At 47.3% G+C, this 18,724-nt stretch overlaps 1 protein-coding gene across 2 annotated transcripts; it reads right to left on the bottom strand.

Annotated features, from left to right (window-relative positions):
* Nucleotides 1-709: 709 nt before the first annotated feature.
* Nucleotides 710-17,368, bottom strand: LOC143659134 (cytochrome P450 2B11-like). Of its 2 annotated transcripts, none has more exons than XM_077131778.1 (9): nucleotides 17,036-17,368; nucleotides 13,700-13,862; nucleotides 13,412-13,561; nucleotides 11,635-11,795; nucleotides 9,829-10,005; nucleotides 9,190-9,331; nucleotides 7,543-7,730; nucleotides 5,627-5,768; nucleotides 710-2,046 (listed from the first exon to the last, which is right to left on the bottom strand). In XM_077131778.1, the coding sequence occupies exons 1-9, from the start codon at nucleotides 17,204-17,206 to the stop codon at nucleotides 1,865-1,867; spliced, it is 1,476 nt and encodes a 491-aa protein (XP_076987893.1). In that variant the 5' UTR covers nucleotides 17,207-17,368; the 3' UTR covers nucleotides 710-1,864. The 2 variants fall into 2 exon arrangements, with proteins under 2 accessions (XP_076987893.1, XP_076987894.1); XM_077131779.1 differs by having other exon boundaries at nucleotides 710-1,634.
* Between the last annotated feature and the right edge of the window lie 1,356 nt (nucleotides 17,369-18,724).

The raw sequence follows: 18,724 nt of genomic DNA, 5'->3' as shown, positions 1-18,724 counted from the left end.
GGTACCTGCTTCCATTTCATTGTCCCTTTTAAAAGGCAATTGCTCTGTCCACTGTTTTGTTTCTGTGATGGGTAGGGGAGGCTGTGCCAGGCAGGTACCTTGGCAGAGCTCCTGGGAACTCTCCAGAGGCTACCAGTTGTGCTGTCAGTGTGGTAGGTGCTGTAGAGGTCAGAAAGCCGATTACCCATTGACCACTGGGATAGCAAGAGATATCTTAGTGGGCAAAGCCTTTGAACAGAAAGCACCTCCTTCCAGGAATGGCTGCAATGCCAGCTGGTGAAATGTGTGACGGTGTGCTTGGGTGATTCTCCTTCAAAGGTGGCTTTTGGCCAGGTCAGGCGGTGTCATTGCAACATGAGGGATCAACAGGAGCTGGCGGGCAGATTTTGGGGACATCCTGTGCCCACTGGGTGTGAGAAGAAAGTGAGATATGGAGAAGACAAGGTCTGATGGGGAGGCCTAGCTCCATTTAGGGAGGATGGGAGGTACTGGAATAGCCATTCATCCATTCATTCATTCATTCCTCGGCAGATATTCTGAACACCTGTCATGTGTGTCACATCTCAATCCATGTACTCAAATGAACGAGACAATGGGTTGGTCTTCATGAAGCTGGTTCAAGGTGAGCCAGAGGGTCTCTGGGGAAGATCCCAGGGGACCCAATAATAAGTGGGTCACACTCAAAGTGGCATGGATTTCAGACCAGTGGTGTCAGACTTTGGGTGTTTATTTGACTCTCAGGGAATCTAAAGGGAAATTTATCGGGGAGGCCAGGGCACCAGTTTAGAATCACAACTCAGGGGGCACGGACTGAAGAGGCCTTTTCATAGAAGAAAGAAGCAGGTGAGAGGCAGCTAAGAATGCAGATAAGGGAGGATTGTTGCTGATCTTGGGGTGCACAACGTGGATGCACCTCGAAAATATCCTGCTAAGCGGAAAAAGTCAGACACCAAAGTTGCATATTGTCTGAGTCCATTTATATGAACTATCCAAGCATGTAAATCCATAGAGACCAAAAGCAAGTTGGTGGCTACCAGGGGCTGGGGGCAAGGGGAAATAAAGACGGATTACTTAATGTCTATGGGGTTTTATTTGGGGTTGAAAAAATGTTTTGGGACTAGGTAGCACAACATCACGAATGCAGTAAATGCTACTGAGTTTTACACTTGAAAATGCTCAATTTTGTTATGTGAATTTCATCTCAATTTTTCAAAAGGAGTCAAGAAGCTGTGGTGAAGAGCTTTGGTGCTAGAATCGAACAGGTTTAAATCTTGCTTCTCCACTCGCTAGTCATGTGACCTTGAATAATGGCTGCCACTGCCCGCTCTCTGTTTTACTCATCTGTAAATTGGGTATGATCATTGTACCTACTGCCTGGGAGTACTGGAAGAAGGAGTCAAGTGGGATTATGAATGCAGAGCCCTTTGGCACAGATCTGGAGCAGAAGGAGTTGAAATATGAGGGTTGGGGTTCTGTGCAAAGAGCAAGGTCGTTCAACATGAACTATGGCCTTGGAGGTGGAACTGCAGAGAGGCCAAGCCGAGTTTTCCCTTTTAGGTGCCAGTTTCTTTATCTATACCAAGGAAGGTGTTGGACTGTCTTTGAGGTTGCTTCCAAATTCTGAATTTCAGTTTCTAGGGGGAAGAAAACAACCTCTTAGGGTCTAGAAGAACTGCAGCATGATAGAAGAAGGTGAGACTGCAGAAAGGACATCCCAGTGGAGGTTGCAACTAAGGAGCAGAAAGATACTGGCTTACAGCAGGTCTCTCAGAAGCAAGAAGACTAGGAGAGATCAGGAACCATTAACTACAGGATGGAGACACTAAATGATGCTGGAAGCCTTGGACTCCTTCCCTTGCCCGCCTCAGTGGGGCAGGAAGCGGAGCTTGTAGACTGGGGGCAGTTTGCCCACCCCACACTCCCGAGGTGTCAGGTCTATGTCCTCAGGAGCCACAGGGGAGGCCACAGAGAAGTTCTGGAGAATAGTGGTGAAGAAAAGGAACAGTTCCATGCGGGCGATACCTTCTCCAAGACAATTCCGCTTCCCTGCAGGGAGAGGAGAGGGGAAGCACCAAGGTGGGTGCGGGGCAGGTGCACATTGTGCATAGAAGCCAGTGCCCTGTCACATCTCAGAACCCAGACATCTGTGTCCACGGCCACATATTTGATGGAGCTGGCCCTTTGTGCTGGTTTGAAAGGAAGTATGCCCCCTAAGAAAAGCCATGTTTTAATATAAATCCCATTTCTTAAAGGTAGAATAATCCCTATTCAATATTGTATATTTGAAACTGTAATGAGATCATCTCCCTGGTTGATGTGATTTAGTCAAGAACGGTTGTTAAACTGGATTAGGGGATGACATGTCTCCACCCATTTGAGTGGGCCTTGATTAGTTTCTGAAGTCCTATAAAAGAGGACACATTTTGGAGAATGAGAGATTCAGAGAGAGCAACACTACAAAGCAGAGAGTCCACCAGTCAGCGACCTTTGGAGATGAAGAAGGAAGACACCTCCCGGGGAGCTTCATGAAATAGGAAGCCAGGAGACAAAGCTAGCAGATGATGCCATATTCGCCATGTGCCCTTCCAGTCGAGAGAGAAGCCCTGACTGTGTTCGCCATGTGCCGTCTCACTTGAGAGAGAGACCCTGAACTTCATCGGCCTTCTTGAACCAAGGTATCTTTTCCCTGGATGCCTTTGATTGGACATTTCTATAGACTTGTTTTAACTGGGACAATTTCTCGGCCTTAGAACTGTAAACTAGCAACTCATTAAATTCCCCTTGTTAAAGCCATTCTGTTTCTGGTATATTGCATTCCAGCAGCTAGCAAACTAGAACACCCTTGAACCTGCAGTTCCTGGTGCATTTTAAGGGGGTTCCTGAACCCTCTGAAACTGACAACAAATCTTTGGGTGGATGGACCAGGTACATTTTTCTAGGAGAGCATTTTTACTTTCTATTTGATTCCCAAATGGGTCAGTGGTCCCTTGAGGATAAGAATCCACTTCTGCTTCAGTGTGTGTTTGTCTGTCTTTCTCCACGTGTGTAGGTACGTGTATGTTTCAGACCTAACCTCTTTAAGGCTTTCATCGCAACTATGTGGTTGATGGTACCCATTCACAGGGCTGTTGGGAGGTTGGAAGAGTTAATATTTGTCCAAAGTCTTAGAATAGTGCCAGACCCATATTCAGAACCCTGTAGGTGTAGCTGTTGCTTTATGTTTGCTTCTGACTCCGTGTATGGCATGTTTCCCTGGTGCTGTGCGTGTGTCCCCATCTCTGGATTGTCTTGTTCCCACCTGAGACCACTGAGCTTCCAAAGTTCTGGAAAAAAATTATACATGAAATTGCGAATGGGGGTAATTCACACGAGGCCAGGGTCCATGGCTTCCGTGGGCTTCTTGGAGGTATAAGGAGCTCCCAGGAGTTTATAAACCATAGCTCAGACAGACACGAGGACAGAGGGAGCTGGAAAATGAGCCTAGAGTCAGAGAGCCTCTCCCTTTGTTTCAGTGGTCCTTCATTTGCCAGCTGATGACCTTCGCAGAGCCATTTCAAGGATGGGCTTTCAGGAAGTTCAAAGGCCTTTCAAGTTGGTGTCTGCATGGAAGGATCTGGGAGAAGGTACACTTTTCTTCTTCTTTTTTTTTTTTTTTTTTGGCAGATCCTTCAAAAAGATCCTGGAAAGAGCCAGTCACCAGGCTGCAGCTGCTACCGTGACCCAGCTTTCCCCAGGACAGCTAAGGCCTCTGACCTCCCAGCATGCTTTCCCCATCCCTGAGGCTGTCCATTGGCCACCCTTTGGTTCCCCTTTGCCTCCAACATCTTTCACTTGCTTTATCTTTCTTTCTGCCCATGGCGTCTGTCTCTCAGTCTTTTTCTTTGTCTATATCTGTCAGGCCGTCTCTGTTTCTCTTCTCACTTCAGCTTTCTTCTTCCACCATATTTAATTCCCTCTCTCTGTTTGGCTCTCTCATACCCCACTCCACTCCACCCCATCTCTCATTTTCCAGGTCCCTCTACAGGTCTCTTGTTCTCATTCCCTCTCTGTCTCTTTTTCTCTACTTATGTCACCTTTTCTATCTCTTATTCTGCCTTTCTTCCTCTCCCTCCTTCTCCCTTTCTTCCCTCTCTTCCTCTCTGTCCTCTGCCTCTCTCTCTCTTTCCCTCCTCCTCTCTTTCTCTCTCTGTGTATCTCATTTTTCATCTTTCTCTAGCTGACTCACCTCATATGCACTCTGTCTCTTTCTGCATCTCTTTCTGCCTTTACCTTGCTCTGCCTCTGTCTGTCTCTGTGTATCTCTTTGCAACTCTCTCTGTTTTCTCACCCTGACTTTTCTTATCCGTATTTCTCCATGTTACCTCTCTCTAAACTTAGGATGGGCCTATGACATCCCATCGCCCTACATGTATCCCAATTCTCCCTGAAGATAAAATGAGAGAAGCGGCCACAGCACCAGGCATGGCCAAAGACTGGGCCAGGGCCTCAGGTCACGGCAGTCTCTGATGAAACTCAAGACTGGGGACTTGTTTCTTGGGGTGGGGTGGATGGTCTTCCTTTCTCCCCAAAATTGAGGACCCTGGACATGGGGCCTTTATCTGGGTGGGGCCAAAGACAAAGACTGACTTGTCTGACAGAGACAAGTCAGAGAAGTGAAGGCTTTCTCCGGCTCCCCAGTGACCTCAGAATGAATCCAAACCTCTCCCCACCACCTTCCAGGCTTTGCCCTGCTGAGTTCTTCACCCTTATCCCCTTATGTCACTTGCACTCCAGGCTAAATGGCTTTCTTATAGTTTCTTTTTCTTTCTATTTGGGCAGGCACCGTGAATCAAACCCGGGTCCTCTGGCATGGCAGGCGAGCATTCCTGCCTGCAGAGCTACCATGGCCCACTGCCTCTTATAGTTTCTTAAACATGCTATGACATCTGTCGCTTCAGCCCTCCAACCTTGCTGATCATTGTGCCCAGAATGTTATTTCCAGAGTCTGGTTGCTACTTGCCCATGAGGTCTTATGTTAGAAACCAGTTCCTCAGATGAACCTCTTCTCATCAATGCCCCAAGGTTAGTCGGTCCTCCCGTTCAGGGCTCCTGAAGACCCTGTCAAGCATTTCTCACAATCAGGAATAACTACTAGTAATAATAATTATCACTTACAAGCACTTACCTTGTACTGGGGGTTCTGAGAATGTGGCAGGTTTTAATTCATTTAATTAAAGAATTATGTGGTAAGTATGTGGTGAATGCCCATCTCCCCCGCTGGACTATGAGCTCCTCCAGGTTGGGGACTGGGTCTCTTGTGATTTGTCCAGCACCTTGACTGCAGCCCCCAACAGAGCCCTGGGCTCAGAGAGGTACACAATTGGGATTTTTGTCTGTTTTTTTTAACAGAAATACACTGAGACGGGAAGAGGTTAAAATACTTCCTCAAAGTCCTGCTCACCAGGATGTATCTTTGGGATATGATTTCACTTTTCAAGTCCTCTTGGAAAGTCATAGCGAAGAGGGAAGGAGATAATGCAGAGAAAGCAACTGCCATATACAAAGTGCTCAAGAAAGGAGACTGTCGTTGAGCAGGGGATCGGATTTGCATTGTGGTGTCTGGGGAAAGGGGATGAGTCTGACTCACCTAAGGAGAAGGGAAAGAAAGCTTCATTCTTCTTCAGGGCTCCATTGGCATCCAGGAAGTGTTCGGGGTAGAAGTCATCTGGTTTTTCAAAGTAGCGTGGATCATGGAGGGCAGAGCTCAGGATGGGGTACACTTCAGTGCCCTGAGGGAGGGTCATGAGAGATAGATCAAAAGGTGTACCCCCCCAAGCTAATACCTCATATGTACGGAATTGTTAACGAGGTTGAACTTAATTATAGGGGAATGAATAGAAGTGATGGTGGTTTCTTAGTGGGATTTTAAGTAATAGTGCCATGTTGAAGGTGAATATGATTGAAAGGGGTTGTTTAGAGCACCACAAATATAAATAAGTTCTTGAATGAACTACTTCAAAGGTATGATACTTGTACGAAGAGTTAATAGAGGGGTATATGGGGCCAACTGCATGCTCTGGTCTGTATTTAATAGGAATACAGCCCTACGACCACAACCATACTAGGGGCAAATAATTGGGGGCGGAAGGGAACAGTTAAGGGAGTTTGGGATTTTCGCTTTGGTGTGGGTGTGTCTATCTGTTCTCTTTCTCTTTGGAAAAATGGAAAATTCTTTAAAATTGAGGGTGATGATGATTGTACAACTAAGTGAGGATACTGTGAGACACTGATTGTTTATTTGGGATAGAATGTATGCTGTATGAACACATCTCAACAGAATCTTCAGATTCAAAATAAATGAATAGGGCAGGCCACGGTGGCTCAGTGGCAGAGTTCTCGCCTGCCATGCCACGGACCTGGGTTTGATTCCTGGTGCCTGCTCATGCAAAACATAAAAATAAAAAGTAAAATAAATGAATAAAGAGAAAGAGTCAAGTGTAAGAGAAAATGTGCAGAGAGAGGTAGACCTGTTCAATACTGAAGGGCAGCAGAATGGTGCAGCCCCTCTGGAGAGTAATGCAGCAGATCTACAGAAAGCTAGATATACGGTTGCCATAGGATTCAGCATTCCTGTTACAAGGAATATACTCAGGAAAATTGAAACCAGGGACTCGAATAGACACTTGCCCACTGATGTTTATGGTGGCATTTTCACAATACTGGATGGATGGAGGTGGCCAAAGGGTACATCCACTGAGGAGCTGAAAGCAAACTTTGGTGCATACATACGATGAAATATTGTGCAGCTAAAGAAAGGAAGGAAGTTTATGAGGCATGAAACAAGGTGAATGAACCCTGAGGACAGTAGGTTGAGCAAAATAAGCCAGAAACAAAAGGACAGATATTGTATAATCTCATGTAGAAAATATTTATAAGAATACTAGGGCCTAGATTGTAAGCTCTTATAGCAGTCATATTTATTCCTGAGTTTTAAGTCTTATTTCTAAATTCAGAGATGCTGTGCTCAATGTGTAAACCTGGTATTTTCCTGGAACTTTAGCTATGTGTGTGGCAACTAAGACTCAGAGTTAGAGTTCTGCAGCTCTGAAAGTCAGCATTACTCCATACAGCAACTGTTAAAGAAGGCCCCTAACCAATAATATCAACTCTCCTTTTCAACATGAAGAAGTTAGAATGGTCATTGCGCAAATATCCCTAAAGAATGGGAGAAGAATCAAAGAAGGACTTGTAATAGAGAAGATGGGATTTAACAAGTGAGTATGACTACTGAATCACTATATTAATATTTCTTTTAGTCTCCAGTGTATTAGTAGGAAATACCTGAAATGGCTTTTTGGCATATATTTCACAATAAAAACTATTTTCAAAAGAAATAGCCCCTCAAACCCTCCCCCCATCATCAAAAAAAAAGAAAGAAAGAAAAGAAAAACAATAACAACAACAAAACAAGTGAGCCCTGCTGTTAAACCAACAAATGGTGGTTTGGGGATTAAGAGAACCCAGGATACCCAAACAGAGATGTGGGAACCTAAACAATCTCACCTTGGGTAAAATGTACCCTCGGAAGTGAGTGTCTTTGGTGACCATGCGGGGCAGGCTGAAGGGGAGGAGGTCAGAGAATCTCTGAATCTCCTGAATGACTGCATCCGTGTATGGCATTTTGGCTCGGTCATCCAGGGCTGGAGGGCGATGTGGGCCAATCACCTGATTGATTTCCTTGTAGACTTTCTCTGCACAAAAAGGAGGAACAGTGAACTCCACTGCAGCGGGGGAGTGTTTTATGCAGGCCAGAGGGCCAGGAAAAATCTATAGTCACCTAGGGAGAGTGGTAGAGGGGAAGCAACGGGGCTCTCACTCTTTAAACCTAAGGAATGCTATGGCTTCCCACCTCATATGCACAAAAGTGTACACAGCACAGAGCACACGCAGTGCTACAATTTTTTTTTTGCATGGGCAGGCACTGGGGAATGAACCCAGATCTCTGGCATGGCAGGTGAGAATGTGGCCTGCTGAGCCACTGTCGCCCACCCATAGTGCTACAATTAGAACTCCAGGTGATGAACTTTGATTTAGAGGGAACTCATGCTTGACTTTCTCCTGTGAGAAAAATATTCCTGAGGATTCAAGATTATCTGTAGAGCTTCAAGTTTTGTCAAAAGCCCCCTCTAAGATAAGGATGAAATAAACTAATATTATTGTGTGTGTAAAAAAATGTAAGGCATCACTTGCAACACACCCTGCCTTGGTGATTCAGAATACCATGATTAGGTTCGCCTGCCTAGAGGATCAATTCTCAGAAATGTAACAGTGAAATAAATTGATAGATTAATTCATGAACAACTGGATAAATAAGTGAATAAATTCATCAACCAATTAATGGATGGAGTAATTCATGAATGGAAAGATTAATAAATGAATGGACACATCAATGAACAGATCGTGTATTTGTACATCAGTAAGTAGATCACTGAATAAATATTAGTAATAAATGATCCATAGCCAATGAAATTTGATGAACATGATGAATGAATGAATAAATCAGATAAATAATTAGATGACTAGATCAATGAAGGTAAAAATAAATAATTAATTAGTGGATGGGTAAATGAAGGAACAGATGGATGAATGAACTAAGTGATAGAGGAATAAATCAATGAATTCATGATAAAACAAGCAAGTGAGTTATTAATTGGATAGATGAAAAGAATGGGTGGAGAGATAGACCATTGGATGGAGGATGAATTGAAAAATGATTGATGGAAGGATTAAGGAATAATGGATGAAAGAGTCGATGAATCAGTGACAAATGATTCAAGGTGTCACTGTTTCAGAGGACCACTAGGTGAATCGATCAATCCAAATAAATGAATGGAAGGGTAGATCCATCCATCATAGATGAAATCATCAATGATTGTAGAAAGCAATTAGTGAACTTAAGGATGGATGGGTGGATGGGTGAGTCAGTCTTTACAAGAGGGAAAAAAACAGTGGGAGAACAAATGGAGAGATTCTTCATTCATCCATCCCTCAACAGGACTGGCTTAGTTGGGGACCAGTCCAAAGCCTGCAGTGGCCCAGGTGTCACAGGCCAGAAAGTCCTCTCTCATCCGCGCAGACCCCTAAGCCCACTTCTGAAGCCCAAAAGGGAGTAGACGGTCCCGGTGGAGTTGGCTGCCTGGGCCTGCCCACCTGCGACTTGGGGGTACTTGAGAAAGATCAGGAATCCGTAGCGGATAGTGGTGCTGGTGGTCTCGGTGCCTCCGAAGAAGAGCGAGAGCCCGGTGAGGATGAGGTTGCGGTGGTGGAACTCGCTGTCCGGGTTGGATTTTTCCTGGGCGGAGGCGCGGGGTTCGCATCAGGCAGGCGGACAGCTGCCTGGGCGCTCCGCTCCTGGCGCGGGGCCCTCACCCTAGCCCGTCCCCTTTTGCTTTTCTCTTCTGGGTATCCAACAGCTTCTCTGTCTCTATCTCAGTCCGTTTTCCCTCTCTTTCGCTGTTTCTATCTTGCCTTCTTTATGGCGAGTTGGTCTTTCTTTGCCTCCCAGCCTCTCTCTGCCCCTATTGGTCTTTTCTCTCATTCCTGGATTTTTGTCCGTTTCTCGGTTTTTCTTCCTCGACCACCCCTCCCCACGCCCCTTCTCTCTCTCTCTTTCTCTCTCTCTCTCTTCACTTCCATCTCAGTTTCTCCTTTCTACCTTTTCTTCCTTTCCACCTCTCCCTTCCTTCCCTCCCTATCTCCTCCCCAGCCTCAGTTCTTCCCCACTCACACCCCTCCCTTCTCACCTCGCCCCTTTTCCTCCCCCCGCCCTTCCCCCCTCCCGGGCCCCACTTTGTCCATGCGGAGCAGGTAGGTATCAATTAAGTCCCGGGGAGCGTTAGGGTCCAGGGTCTCCCGGTGCTTCTCCACGGTGTGGCCAATGAAGTCGTTGACTTCCTGCAGGTTTTTGTGGACTTTCCGGTGTGTACCCGGAAAGTGCTTCAGGAGACTGGAGTAGAGCTCGAACACCTGAGGGAGGGCCAGGGGCTGTGAGGTCTTCACCGAGCCAGCGGTCCCGGGGAGTGCCATCTCCGGGCGATGCCGCCGCCCTGAATTTTTCTGTATCTTTCTCTAGTCCTTGCCTCTCTGTCTCCCACATCCTGTCTCTTCTCCTCTTCTTTGACTTGACTAGGATTCTTTGCATCCAAGATTGCTCTCTCTCTCTCTCTCTCTCTCTCTCTCTCTCTCTCTCTCTCTCTCTCTCTCACTCACCATCTGTTGTTTACTCCCTCCCTTGCAATGTCTGTGTGTGCACGTGTGCGTTCATTTATCTATCTGAGCCCCTCACTCTCTGCTTCTGTCTCCTTTGATCAGTTCTTCTCAACTTTTTCTCTTCCTGCATCTTCCTCATCCTGGTGTTTCTTTGTCTCCACCCCTGTCTCTGCCCTATTCTCTGTGTATCTTGGTTTCTTGTTGTATCTGTGACTCTCATCCTGTCCATCCCAGCCTGCTCATCTGTTTCTCCCACACTTCCCTTCCCCTACCTCTCTGGTCTCTCTTGCTGTCAGACATCAATAAAATGATGCTAATACAAGATGAACCGACTAACTACTTGGAGACATTTATTTTGGAACATTTTTCCATTGCTTTGTCTGGTGACGAATGGAATGCCTAACTTATTGCAAATAATATTTTTATGCGGAGACATGTAGAAGATGTACAATTCCTTCTTAATCCTTCCTACTAGAAATAGCCATAGTTAACTGTTTGACGGCTCTCCTTCCAGACTTTTGTCTCTCTCTGTGGAGCACAGCATTGACATCACCCGTGGCACTTATCAAAAATCCTTGCCCTGATCCCAGACTTCGGGATCCAACCTGCACTAAGAAATCCTGGGAATCTGTATATGGCAATCCTATATGTGAATTTGATATGTGATTTTGATATACCCCTGGTTAAAAGCTATACATGTTGTGATACCATTTAATTTCTAAAAACTTAATTTCAAAGGAGAATGTTTCCAGGTGAGGAGACAAAGAGAAACTATAATTTTGTATGAAAAGAGGAGCATATTAATTTATATTCTGGGAGAACTAAAAGAAAAGCAGAAAGAAAGAAATGGAGACATGGAAAGAATGAAAAAATATGGATTATTATTTGTATGTCTCATGGAGTTTCTTCAGGTGAAGGGTTTTGCCTAATGCACAGGAGCAAAGACTCAGAGGAGGAAGGGGTCGGGAGTGTAGAGGCCCTGAAGGTCTAGTTTATCTCTCTCTCTCTCTCTCTCTCTCTCTCTCTCTCTCTCTCTCTCTCGCATTCTTTTCAACTTTTTCTCTCAAGCTCTCTCTGTTTTCTATCTTCTCTCTCCCTCTCTCTTCCATGTCTTTTTTTTTTTGCCTCTTCCTCTCTATTTCTGCCTCGCCCACTGCTCCCTTTTCTTTCTCCTGGTCTCCCAACGCCTGCCTTCCAGTCTCTCCCTCCCCAGCTCCCCATCACCCCATCTCTTTCAACCAGGGGCATATCACTTTCACATATAGGATTGCATCTGCCCTTCTTCCCGCCCTCAGCTGCGTTTCTGGGCTCCCAAAGCAGGTCCTTCCATTCCCCACCCTGGCTGTTCACCACCCCCCCAACCCCCCACCTCAGCTTTCCCCTGACCTGACTGGAGAAGGAGCTGACGAGCGCGAAGGACTGGTTGAACAAATACAGCAGCCGCAGGAACTCCAGGTCTTTGTAGGCAAAACGTTCTCCAAAGATGATGGCACAGATGATGTTGGCAGTGATGGCATGGAAGAAGAAGGTAGGGTCCAGGAGGGCTCCTGGGGGAGGAGACAGGTCACAGCACCCAGGCTTGAGGGCCTGGGGAACACTTGGCTGCTGCCCCACCTCTGCCTGGCTGTCCTCTGTCCTCAGTAATGATAAAGACGACAATAACAACAGCAGCTAACCCTTCCCGGTAGGCACTCACTATGTGCCAAGGACCTCCCGATTCTTTGATTTAATCCTCACCTCATCCTGTCAGGTGCCCCTCTATCCTAATCCCCATTTTACACATGAGCAAATCGGTTGAGCAAGGTTACACAGCTACTAATTGCTGGGGCCAGGACTGAGACCCAGGCATCTGTCCGTGCTGGGTCCCCTCACCCTATGCAGCCTCTCGGATCTCAGCTCTGACTCAGTGAACAAGTAAAGTCCAAGGTGCAGAGGTGGGACACAGCAAGGCTTCTGTCCATTCCTTGTGCAAATGAAAAGGCTCTGATCTCTCTATCCTTATCTGTCCCTCTTGTCTCCACCTCTAGGGTTGTGTGGTCTCCCAGGACTCTTTCTGCATTTCTTCCTTGATGCCTGTATGCGACAGGCTCTGCCCTGTCCTGCTGGAGGGAGGGCACCTGGAGACCCAGGAGCATCCGATCCACGCAGCCTCTCTCTCTGCGTCTCACCCTGTCTGTCTTCTCTCATCCCTCAGCAGATCTTCCCCGGAGCCCTGTCTGTCTCTCTCCTATTTCTCTGTCTGTTTCTCTGCGTTCGTATCTTTCAGCCTCTCTGAGCCACTTCCACGACCTCTCTAGGTCTCTGCATTTGTTTCTCTCTGTCTTTGCCTTGGCCTCCAGCTTCTCTGTCCATGCTACTCTGCTTGTTTACCCCTATGTTTCTGGCTCCTTTTCTCTGTCCCTACATCCCCATTGCTCCCTTCATCTCCGCCTCTCCTGTCTGTTCTCTTTGCCTCTCGCTCCCTTTCCTGGCCTCTACTTTATTCCTTGCAACCTCTTGAGGCATTTTGATAAGGGAGAGGGCAAAGACCTGGTACAAATGACATGGAGGTGCTGGCAAAGGACCTTGTCACCAATCTGTCCCAGCTCAACACTCAAGCTCCTCTGGAGAACTGGTAAACAACCAATATAGGTTGTTGCTTTGGCGACCCATCCATCTGCCCGAAAACAAAACACTTGACTGCCTCTTGCCTCACTGTCAGCTCTACAGTTCACCAAGGAAATGAAAACACAGTTTGCATGTTCTCAAAATGTCTGCAGATTTTCCTTTTCTCTTGCCTTTCCTCTATATAAATCCTATTCTTACCTTTGATAGATAGAATGAATCCATGCATTGGTTACCCTTGAGTACAAGTAAATTGCATGCTAATAACTAAGTATACCTGTTTCCATTATTCTTTTACACTCTCCTCAGACCCCCCCACCCCATATCTCTGACTCTGTGTGTCTCCTACCTATCTCTCTCTGTCCCAATTCCGCTGTTTCTCTGTCTCTTCTCTATCTGGTGGTCTTTGTGTCTCTATCTTTATATCTACTGCTCTTTCCTGTCCACCGTATATCTCTCTCTAATGTTGTGCCCCCCACCACACACACACACACACACACTTGCACACAATTCTGTCTCTCGGGGTTGCTTTCCTATCATCTCTCTGTGTCTGGCTCACCCTGGGATTTGCGCAGCTCCTCCACCAGACACCGAGCTTCCTCCTGGATGCGCTCTTCGATGCTCCGCTTTCCCATCCCAAAGTCCCTCATGGTGGTCAGAGAGAATCTCCGAAGCTCCTTCCAGCGCTCCCCATTGGCAAAGGCCACACCTTGGGGTGGGGGGTGGGTGGGAGGGGTCACAGAGGAGATTGGAAGGAGACTCTGGGTCCCCCTCCAACCCTATCCTTCCCCACCGGTGCCCATCCTCCACCCGCTCCCCTCCCCCACAGTGCCTTTGCATGCCTCACCATAGCCCTGGAAGGTTTGGTCAACGATAGCAATTGGCGCCCGGCCGGAAAAGTCCTCAGATTGGTCCAGCAGCGCCTCCCGTATGCTGTCTGTCCCACACAGCACGACCACGGGCCTCGGCCCCAGGTACACCGTGAATACATCCCCATATTTCTCTTGGAACTGCCAAGCATACCCATGCACAGGGTTGCTGATTAGTCATTATGCACCTCTTACCCATACCACTTGCTAAACCATTAAACACTCAACTTATAGGCTAACAATTTAGGCACTGCCCCAAGGCCCTTTACCCCAGGAGCTTACAATTAAAGGACCCCCGCAGGGTCACATGTGATTGGTTGGTGTCCCAACTGGTATAGCTGGTTACATATTTTTAAGACCACCCCTCTTACACTCTTCAGTCTGGCCAGCTCTCCCTGGCATCTTCTGGTGACCCAGCTTTCACCTGCTATCTGCCTCCTTACAACTTCCTCAGAGAACTGCCCTGAGCAGCCTTCTCTGTAGGCATGAAGGAAGGTAATGGGCCACTGATGGTCATCAAGCAATTTTAAAAATCAAAATATCAGCTCAGCACTTGGCAGCATTTATGGGTGCTGACCGTATGTGTGCTCAATGGCCCAGCAATTTCACTCCTGATACAGATCTGACGAAAACATATCAGGCCTGTATCTGGGAATGAAATGGCTATGTTCACCAAAGAGTAAAGGACGGTCATTGAGGCCTTATTAATAAAATAATAAGGTGCTCATCGACACAGATACAGAATAAACAAACAGTGATGCATTCACGCAATGGAATACTATACAGCAATGAAAAGGATAAACTTCTGGCACATACAACCACATGGATGAATTTCACTGGTATAATGCTGTGCAAGAGAATCCATGTTTCATAATCCGATTTAAATGAAATTCAAAACCAGACAAAAGTATATATGGTGTCAGGACAGCAGTGTCCCTTGAGGGATAATGACTATAAAGGGATGTGAAGGGAGCACGGAGACAGGTGGTACTCTGTTATTTAACCTGCATGTTAATTCAATGGATGTTTTGGGTTTGTGAAAACTCATCGAGTGGTGTACTTATGCTTTGCACATTTGTTCAGATGAGGATGAATTTCAATAAAAGTTTACTTCAAAATCATAAGAATTCTTGCATTTAACTTAAAAATCTTTCCCTCTGATCTCTGCAAAGCCGAGCCTCTCTGCTTCCATTCTTCCCCCCTTTGCAAACGTTTCACTCACTGAAGCCAGAGTAATCCTATGAGAGAATTGATGAGTTACTCTCCCTAACCTGCTCCAAACCCTGCAGCGCTCCCACTAGCTGAAAATAAAACCTGGAGTCTTCATTATGGTTCCCACAGCCTTATATGACCTGGCCTCATGACCTCTCTGACTTCTTTTCCTTCCCCTACCCCTGGCTCCATCAGATCCATGCTCCAGATGTTTCCCAAACATGCCAAGCTTGTCTCTGCTTCAGGATTTTTGCAATGGCAACTGCCTCTTTCCGGTGCCTTCAATGGGCATCATTCACTGACTCTGACCAGTAGCACAGCAAAGGCTGAGTCTTTCCCTGACCACTCAGTCTAGAGCCACTCCCGCCACCTTCCAAAATATCAGCCTGCTTTGCTTTAATTGTAGCGCCTTTCTACCTAATATTTTCTTGCTTATTTTTGCTTTCATGCATCTGTCTCTCCCAGAGGAACTTCCGTGAGCCTACTGACATTGTCCCATGAAACCTTGCCAATGCAAGAATATTCTCTGGTTCATAGAAGGCACTTGTTAAATTATTGTTGAATCAAAGAATAAATGAAAGAGAGGATCGAAATAGCTGCTATTTTATGAGCACTCACTGCACACCAGTCTCTATGCAATACCCCATTTAACCTCACAACACGTGAGAGGCACTTGAACTTATAGTCACCATTTCATTTTGCAGAAGGGGAAAATGAGATTCAGTAAGATTGAACCTGAAACCAGATCCCATGTCTGTCGAACTCCAAAAGAGGGCTTATCAGGGAATGGAGATGGCCAGTGCCACCCTTCTCAACTTGGCCCATCAACTGTCTCCTTCTTTCCCTCCCACTTCCTTTTCTCTCTTTTTCTCGCTCTGTCAATAGTCAATGATAATGGGGGGTTTTGATGCCTAGAGAAGCCCTGGATCCCATGTAGGAGCTTTAGGGAGTCTGTGATCCCTCAAAATTATAATCAGAAATGTGCATATTGGGGGAAGAGAATTTAAATCAAATTCTTGAAGGATTTAGCATTCCAGATTTCTTAAACAGCTTTAATCTATAAGGACATTAAGGGAACAGACCCCTCCATCCCCCCACCGGGTCCAGCTCCACCTCCTGCAGGCCAAGCAATGCTGGGCAAGTGTACTCCCCAGGCGAGCCTCACTGCTCTTGTCCCCATCATGGGGACAGCACCTCAACCAGCCCACGGTGCCCTCGTAAACAAGACCTGAGGAGCTGCCACCACCTTGGAGGCGAATCCTAGCTACCCAAAGCTGGGTAAAAATAGCGAAGCCTGACAATACACTGAAAACAGCTAAAACTAATGAATGTGCACATGGGGCACCCACATATGTGATAAAGTGTTCTCTATAAAAGGCAAAGGGGTGGTAAGCCCTGGACTCAGGAGCAGGGTCCCCGTGGTGGGGGAGGGACTGCAGACGTGTGCAGCAGTAGGGATTTACAGCTGTGTGCTGGTTCTCCTGTTGGGTCATGGGTTTGTGGGTGTTGGATTACACTAATAATGAAAAAATCAATTTTAAATGGAATAGTGCACAGAAAACAGTGTCAGCACTTATGGCAGTGCATCATGTTTATCGTTGATAACCACCTGCTTCTGAGCTTCTGGCCTTCCCTTCCCTGTCTGCTCCCCCACTTATCCCCCACGCCGCCGCCACCACTCTGGCACTGGCTTAGGCCAGGCTTTGCCTTCTCCTGCTGGCAAGGAAATCTAGTTAATTGATTCTTCCTTCTCCTCCTCTTTTTCTCTCTCTGCCAGCAGCGAGCAGGCACCAGGGGACTTGGGCACACAAGAACACAGAGGGTGGCAGAAGGGAGTGAAAGTCTATACCTGCGATCCCCACCCAGATATTACGCCACTGGTCCGGGCCCCAAGGGCAATACCCACATACTTCCAGTTGAGCAAAACTTCCAGTGGAGCAGAAATGCAACCCACCCTCCAGGCCTCAGCTCCCAGGCCCTGCTCCCCAACCTTCACCCACCCCAGCCCTGAGCCTGCAAGGCTGCCCCACTCTTTCTAGTGAGTGGTCCCCAAATAGGGGGCAGGGGTGCCCACCCTCTGACCCCGTCGGTCTCGGGCTCACCCTCAGGAAGGATCTGTGCAGACCTCTTCTGTCCATCTGCAGAAGGTTCCCCAAGAAGGGCAGGGGACGGGGCCCTGGCGGGAGGTGGCCCTTGGCCTTGGGGTGGCCCCTGGCCAGGAGAAGCAAGAAGCCTGTAAGGACAGCAAGAAAGAGCAGGACGCTGAGCTCCATGGTCCCACCTTGACCGTCTTCCACTCCCCTGCAGCCTTGAGCTGGACCTTTTATGCTTGGTCTGCCTCATCACCCACTTATGTAACCTCATCCATTCCCCCGCCTCCTCTCTCATCATTTACAGGGAGGGTGAACTTGGGCAAGAAGTGCGGAGGGACCCACACTTCCTGCTTGGACAGAGCTGGCAACTTGTCTTCTTACTCACCCTCCCTGTGCTTTGGCACAGGTTCCAATGTCCACGTGGGTGCTGTGTGGGTGCGTGGGATGTGGGCATGGCCGAGCGTGCTCTCATCCGCTTGGTTTGGGCTGCGCTTGTGTGACTGTGTGTCCATGCTTGCTCGCTTCTGTGTGTGTGCTTGTGTGGTTTGGTATGTGAAGAGGTATTTGTATGCTAGTGATCAACGAAAGGAAGTGGTAAGGGGTATGGAAAAAAATAGGGGAAACAAAGGCTAAAATATATTGGGTAGATGGCAGCATTAGCAGTCAAAGAGAGGGAGGGATAAGGAATATGCTGTATATGAGTTTTCTTCTTTTTTCTTTTAAGTTCTTTTTCTGAATTGATGCAAATGTTCTAAGAAATGATCATGGTGATGATATTGTGAGTTTTTGATATATGCTAAGAATGGAATGATCATATGGTAAGAATGTGTGGGTCTGTATGTTTTATGTTCAAAAAGTTTTTTTAATTGTAAAAATAAAAGAGGTATTTGTAGGTATGCCAATAATGTGCTGATATGTGTTTATGTGTCTGAGCCTGAGTGTGTCCATGTGTGCTCCTTGCCTGTGTGTGGGCTCACACGCATTTGCAGTGACTGCACGTGGGAAGGTGTGTTTGGACCTGCTTGGTGGCCGTGGTGGTTATGCAGTCTGCCGTCCTCGGGGCGAGTCTGGATGCGTGTGCATGTGCGTGCTGCTTGCAGCGGTGTGGGCGCTCCTCCGTGCTCATGTGGCTTCACATGGGAGGGTGCGTGTGTGTGTGTGTTTCTGTACTGTTGTTTTGGTTCCCATGTGCGAGCTTGCATGTGCTTGGGTTTCCGCTTGTGTCTGTGCTTGTGTGCGCACGCTTATCTTCTTGCCTGGTCTTTGGACATCCTGGTGTGCTCTTTGCCCCCTGCGTCAGCTTTCACTACCCCTCCCCCCTTTCCCTAGGACAGTCTCCCGCAGGACCAAGGGCCGAGGGCCGAGAGGGTGAGAGGTGAGAGAACTGGAGGTGGAGGGGGTGCCTCTTGGGCTTTCTCCCCCCTCGGGCTCTGTCTTCCCAGTGCAGGACTATTTCCTTGGCCTTGTCTCACAATCTGTGTGTCTCTTTCTCAATGCCTACATCTGCCTCAGTGCCTCTGCTTTCCCCCTTCAGACTCTGAGCTCCAGAGACAGAGATTGAGTCCAGGTTGAATTGACACCCACCGGGCTGGAGTCTGCCTTCATCATCACTGGGATGCAGCACCCACCCAGCCTTGGCAGGGACCAGTTCATATTTGCTGGATATTTAAATGAATGCGCCCAGGTCTGCCTTTCTCT

This window comes from Tamandua tetradactyla, chromosome 16 (assembly GCF_023851605.1).
Source record: "Tamandua tetradactyla isolate mTamTet1 chromosome 16, mTamTet1.pri, whole genome shotgun sequence".
NCBI lineage: Eukaryota > Metazoa > Chordata > Mammalia > Pilosa > Myrmecophagidae > Tamandua > Tamandua tetradactyla.
The sequence above is the reverse complement of the archived record's forward strand: the minus strand, read 5'-3'. Positions and strand labels throughout refer to the sequence as shown.

Coding starts and splice junctions, on each gene's coding strand:
- LOC143659134 (XM_077131778.1), bottom strand. CDS start 17,206: ATGGAGCTCAGCGTCCTGCTCTTTCTTGCTGTCCTTACAGGCTTCTTG. Junction 13,562..13,699: donor CCAAACCTTCCAGGGCTATG/GTGAGGCATGCA, acceptor CCCCACCCCAAG/GTGTGGCCTTTGCCAATGGG. Junction 11,796..13,411: donor GGAGCTGCGCAAATCCCAGG/GTGAGCCAGACA, acceptor CTCCTCCCCCAG/GAGCCCTCCTGGACCCTACC.